At 40.3% G+C, this 6,000-nt stretch overlaps 1 protein-coding gene across 1 annotated transcript in view; it reads left to right on the top strand.

Moving 5' to 3' along the window:
- Window positions 1–6,000, top strand: part of nsfb (N-ethylmaleimide-sensitive factor b) — a 33,890-nt gene that overhangs the window by 93 nt on the left and 27,797 nt on the right. Inside the window, exons 1-3 of the mRNA XM_046853426.1 lie at window positions 1–59; window positions 3,091–3,176; window positions 3,751–3,850. The exon at window positions 1–59 is cut by the window's left edge and continues 93 nt beyond it. Coding sequence (XP_046709382.1) covers window positions 45–59; window positions 3,091–3,176; window positions 3,751–3,850 — 201 coding nt within the window. The 5' untranslated portion in view covers window positions 1–44. The remainder of the gene's footprint in view (window positions 60–3,090; window positions 3,177–3,750; window positions 3,851–6,000) is intronic.

Raw genomic sequence — 6,000 nt, 5'->3', positions numbered from 1 at the left:
TCTCCTGTAGGTTTTCTGTGGAGCGACAGTAGGAGCACAGAATCATGATGGCAGGCAGGGTGAGTGATTCTACACCCGCGTCCCTTTATATAGTTATATATTTATACTATATAAACTGGGGTTTAACACAGGAAGTAGTTCCGCTTGTCCTGCTCAGTGCGGATAGTTGTGGCTAACTAGCTAGCTTCTATCCCGGAAGTTGTTGTCTTATGATTGAATGACGCGGCGCACTTCTGAGCAAAAATATAAATACACCAATAAATAAATAGAGTATGATATCAGTCGGCATTTAAAAGTAAAATTCGCTTTTAATGTATTTTTTTATTATTTAAAACCGAAAGTATTTAACTTTTTAACTTTCCTGGTGCACTTGCGCGAACGTAGCGCTACGCTGTTGGCTGTGTCTCAAACGGATGATTACTTTCTATTTAAATTGCCTACACAGGATTCAAAATGGCGCCTTGTGCTCCCTATCTAGTGCACTATTTATGTAGTAGAGCGCAATTTGGGATTGAACCACATTAAAGCCCACACTGTGTAGTAAACTTTACTGCTTACTGTCATTATTATATATTTATATTTTTATATGTAAACAACACAATATTGTCTTTTATATTTTAAAGATTTAAGCTCACGATGAAAACATTGTCATGAATGGTTTATGTTTTTTTATACGATGTTCTGAAAAAAAGATTCCAGCAGATAAAATAAAAAAATAAAACTGTTGTTTAATAAACTATAAAACACCTCAGCCAGAAAACTCAATAAAAAAATAGTTTTTTCTTTTTCTTTCTTGTATTTCTTTTTTCAGTCTTGTTTCTTTGGTATTGTATGAGGAAGTCAGGTGTGTAAGAGAAGTATGTGAGGGTGGTGCAGGACATGTTCAAGGTGGAGTTTGGTATGCATCAAGGATCGGCTCTGAGCCCTTTCCAGTTTGCAGTGGTGATGGACAGGTTGACGGACGAGGTCGGACAGGAGTCTCCGTGGACTATGATGTTTGCGGATGATATTGTGATTTGTGGTGAGAGTAGGGAGCAGGTTGAAAAGAGCCTGGAGAGGTGGAGATACATGTTGGAGAGAAGAGGAATGAAAGTCAGTAGGAGTAAGACAGAGTACATGTGTGTGAATGAGAGGGAGGGCAGTGGAGGGGTGCGGTTATTGGGAGAAGAGGTGAAGAAGGTGGAGGAGTTCAGGTACCTGGGGTCAACAGTGCAGAGTAATGGAGAGTGTGTTAGAGAAGTGAAGAAAAGAGTGCAGGCAGGGTGGAGTGGGTGGAGAAGAGTGATAGCAGGAGTGATTTGTGATAGAAGAGTATCTGTGAGAGTGAAAGGGAAAGTTTATAGGACTGTGGTGAGACCTGAGATGTTGTATGGATTAGAGCAGGGGTGGCCAACCAGTCAGAGACCAAGAGCCACATTTTTTACTGTGTTACCGCAAAGAGCCACATCATACACATGAACATCACCCATCCCTTCCTCATTCACTCACACACACACACACACACACACACACACACACACACACACACACACACACACACACACACACACACACACACACACTCACTCACTCACTCACTCACTCACCACTCACTCACTCACTCACTCACTCTCTCTCTCTTCAAATCTGGCTTGTATTCCGTTGTTACCACTCAAACTTTGCACCAGGTCACATTTTTAACTTACCCTGCAGGGTCAGGTTCAGTCTGTCCAAGTGGCACAGCATGTCGACCAAAAAGGCCAGATCCATAATCCACTTGAGGTCCGAGAGCTCGCGATAGTTCTTGTCCTTCTCTTCTATTAACAGTTTCACGCCATCCAAAAGCTCAAAGAAGCGAGAGAGTACCAGGCCTTTTGACAGCCACCTCGCAGTGCAGAGCAGCGGCAGGTCACCTGGAAGAAACTCAGCGATGAGATTCCTGAATTGTCTGTGGTTAAGCGCATGTGTGCGGATGTAGTTGAGATCACAGGCTTCATGATGTTGTTTAAATTCAATGATTTAGACGTGAGTTGCTCCCTGTGGATGATGCAGTGAAAATTTGCACAGCCCCACAAGCCCATTCACAGATCCGATCATTCGCAAATGCAGCCATCATTGTTTCTTTCACATCTATGCCATGGGTTCTGTCTTTTAAAGCACAAAATCAAGGAGTTCTTCTTTGATCACACTTTGACACAGCCCGTGCAAATATTGCCAACTGAGGCTTGTCTTATATGTCACAACTCCCATCCAATGCGACCTTAAAATACTCCCATGCTTGAAGGTCAGAGTGCAACTGTGACTCAGTAGCCGTGTCTGATATTCTGTGTTCGACAGTGTAGTGGGACAGTTGGACGTCTGATACCATGCGTTTTAGTTTGTTGTTTTCAGAAGACAAGATTTCAACAACGTCACTGAGGCATTATTTTAACGAACTCCCCACAATTGTACGGCTTTTTAGCCCGTGTAATATTTCCAAGCCAGTTGATACGATGCAAAAGCGTTACGCTCTCTGAGGGAGGACATGCAGGTAGTTGGGTTGAAAGACGCAGATGTAGAGGATAAGGAGGTATGGAGACGGATGATCTGCTGTAGCACCCCCTAGTGGGAGCAGCCGAAAGAAGAAGAAGAAGAAGTCTGACAGGTCAGGAAGTAAAGGAGATAAGGAGGCCTGTGGTGTAGTCAGCATTCACATGGAGATCTTCCACTCGAACCCATGCAGCATTTATCTTCATAGAGTTGACTTTGAGTACAGGGGCATTTCCATGCTGGAGCAGGTTTGGGTTTCCTGGTTTAGTGGTTCCCAACTTGAGGTTCACAACCCCCACAAGGGGTCTCTAAAGATTTTCATGGGCTCACCAAGTGCACTTTAGATTTATTTTATTATTTATTGATATTATATTTTAAGTGAAATTAATAGATTTGTTTGATATTTGCATTAACAGATTAAAATGTGCTGCTGTTTGGGGAAAAAAATTGGAAAAAAATCCTTATGAATTGTTGCAAGTTTCAGCTAAATGTTTTGCATTCTGCTGTTTTTGTTTTTTTCTGCATTTATTTAAAACGTATGCAAATGAGTAACATATGGTCTGATATGAATTTGTGTTCTAGACGATGCAAGCAGCGCGATGTCCGACTGACGAACTCTCTCTGACCAACTGTGTGGTGGCACATGAGAAGGACTTTACATCAGGACAGTGAGTGTTCACGTGTTTTAGAGTTTTAGTGTTCTTGTGTTTGTGTTCTAGTGTTCTTGTGTTTTAGTGTTCTAGTGTTCTTGTGTTCTAATGTCCCATTGTTTTAGCGTTCTTGTGTTTGTGTTCTCGTGTTTTAGCGTTCTAGTGTTCTTGTGTTTTAGTGTTCTAATGTTCTCTAATTGTGTTCTAGTGTTCTCGTGTTTTAGTGTTCTAATGTCCCATTGTTCTAATGTTTTTGTGTTTTAGTGTTCTTGTATTTTAGCGTTCTAGTGTTTATGTTCTAACATCCCATTGTTCTAGTGTTCTCGTGTTTTGGCGTTCTCGTGTTTGGGCGTTCTAGTGTTTGGGCGTTCTGGTGTTTGGGCGTTCTAGTGTTTTAGTGTTGGTGTTCTCGTATTTTAGCCTTCTAATGTTCTCGTGTTTGTGTTCTCGTGTTTTAGTGTTCTAATGTCTCATTGTTCTAGTGTTCTTGTGTTTTTGTGTTCTGTTCTAAAGTGCTTGTGTTCTAGTGTTCTCCTGACTGTACTCCTGTGTTATAGTTACTAACACCATGTGGATGTGTATTGTGTCTCAGACATGTGATGATCAGGACCACGCCCACTCATAAGTATGTGTTCACCGTGAGGACGCATCCCAGCGTGGTGCCTGGAACCCTTGCCTTTAGCTTACCGCAGGTACAACACACGCACGCACACACACACACACACTCACACTCTCTTTATAAATAATGCTACATAGAGTAACTATGAAGAATGATGTTTTATTAATAATTATTATACTAATTGTATTATTATTATTATTATTATTATTATTATTATTATTATCATGCTCTGTAATTGAAGTGTCTCGTGTCTGGGTGTGTGCTGATGCTCCACGTACGCTGCTTTCACTTGTTTTCTGTTTAAAAAATAAAAACGAATGGTGTAGTAATTATGTTTAAAAACTATTTTTGGCTCAAAATGTAAAATATTAAACTCTTTAGTTTCTTGCCGTTGTATTGCTTGACTTTGAGTTATTTGGGTTTGTGGGACTCGTGAACAACCCAGATGTAAAATAATTGATCAACCATCAGCTCAGAATTCATTAGTGGCTTCGTCCAACATTCTGACTTCCCAATGAGAAGTTCACAAGGTGCTTATCAAAAGCAACAGGAGAGGGTCATAAAATGGGAAACCAACACGTCGTCATCATCTTAGTGTTCTACCAGGCAGAAGATCTACTACAGGACAATGGATTGGCTGGTTAAATTGGATGTTAGATTGGATGCTAATTTGGGATGATTTAAAATATTAATTCCTCTTTACTTCCAGTTAGGGATTGGATGTTGGATTAGGATTTTGGATTGGATGCTGATTTGGATCATTTAAAACAGAAATTCCCTTTGACTTCCTGGATAGGAATATATTTTGTTGGATTGGATGTTGGATTTAAAGTTAGATTTGATGTGTGATTGTGATTTTGGATTGGTTTTTGGATTGATGTTTGATTTGGATGTTGGATTGATGTTTGATTTGGATGTTGGATTGGGATTTTGGATTGGATGTTGGATTGGGATTTTGATTGGATGTTGGATTGGGATTTTGATTGGATGTTGGATTGGGATTTTGATTGGATGTTGGATTGGGATTTTGGATTGGGATTTTAAATGATTTAAAACAGAACTTCCCTTTGACTTCCTGGTTAGGATTAGATTTTGGGTTGGATGTTAGATTTGATGTTGGTTTGGGATGATCCTTAACAAAAAGTCTCTTTCATTTCCAGGTTAGGATTAAAATATTGGATTAGATGCTGGATTGGATGTTGGATTGGGTTTGCAGGTTAGGTTGGATGCAGGATTGGATACTGGATTGGATGTTGGATTGGGTTTGCAGGTAAGGTTGGATGTGGGATTGGATAATGGGTTGGATGTTTGATTGGGTTTGTAGCTTAGGTTGGATGCTGGATTAGATGTTGAATTGGGTTTGCAGGTTAGATTGGATGCTGGATTGGTAGTGGGATTGGATGCTTGATTTAGGAAGATTTAAAACAGAAATTCCCTTTTATTTCCAGGTTAGGTTGGCTGTTGGATTGTATGTTGGATTGAATGTGAGATTGGATGTTGGATTGAATGTGAGATTGGATGTGAGATTGTATGTTGGCTTGGATGTGAGATTGGCTGTTGGATTGGATGTTGGATTGAATGTGAGATTGTATGTTGGCTTGGATGTTGGATTGGCTGTTGGATTGGATGTTGGATTGAATGTGAGATTGGCTGTTGGCTTGGATGTGAGATTGGCTGTTGGCTTGGATGTGAGATTGGATGTTGGATTGAATGTGAGATTGGATGTTGGATTGAATGAGATTGGCTGTTGGATTGGATGTTGGATTGAATGTGAGATTGGATGTTGGATTGGATGTGAGATTGGCTGTTGGATTGGATGTTGGATTGAATGAGATTGGCTGTTGGATTGGATATTGGATTGGATGTGAGATTGGATGTTGGCTTGAATGTGAGATTGGCTGTTGGATTGAATGTGAGATTGGATGTTGGATTGAATGTGAGATTGGATGAGATTGTATGTTGGCTTGGATGTGAGATTGGCTGTTGGATTGGATGTTGGATTGAATGTGAGATTGAATGTGAGATTAAATGTTGGATTGGATGTGAGATTGGATGTTGGATTGAATGAGATTGGATGTGAGATTGGATGTTGGCTTGGATGTGAGATTGGCTGTTGGATTGGATGTTGGATTGAATGTGAGATTGAATGTGAGATTAAATGTTGGATTGGATGTGAGATTGGATGTTGGATTGAATGTGAGATTAAATGTTGGATTGGATGTG

Source organism: Silurus meridionalis, chromosome 7, assembly GCF_014805685.1.
Source record: "Silurus meridionalis isolate SWU-2019-XX chromosome 7, ASM1480568v1, whole genome shotgun sequence".
NCBI lineage: Eukaryota > Metazoa > Chordata > Actinopteri > Siluriformes > Siluridae > Silurus > Silurus meridionalis.
This window is presented reverse-complemented; position numbering and strand designations above follow the sequence as displayed.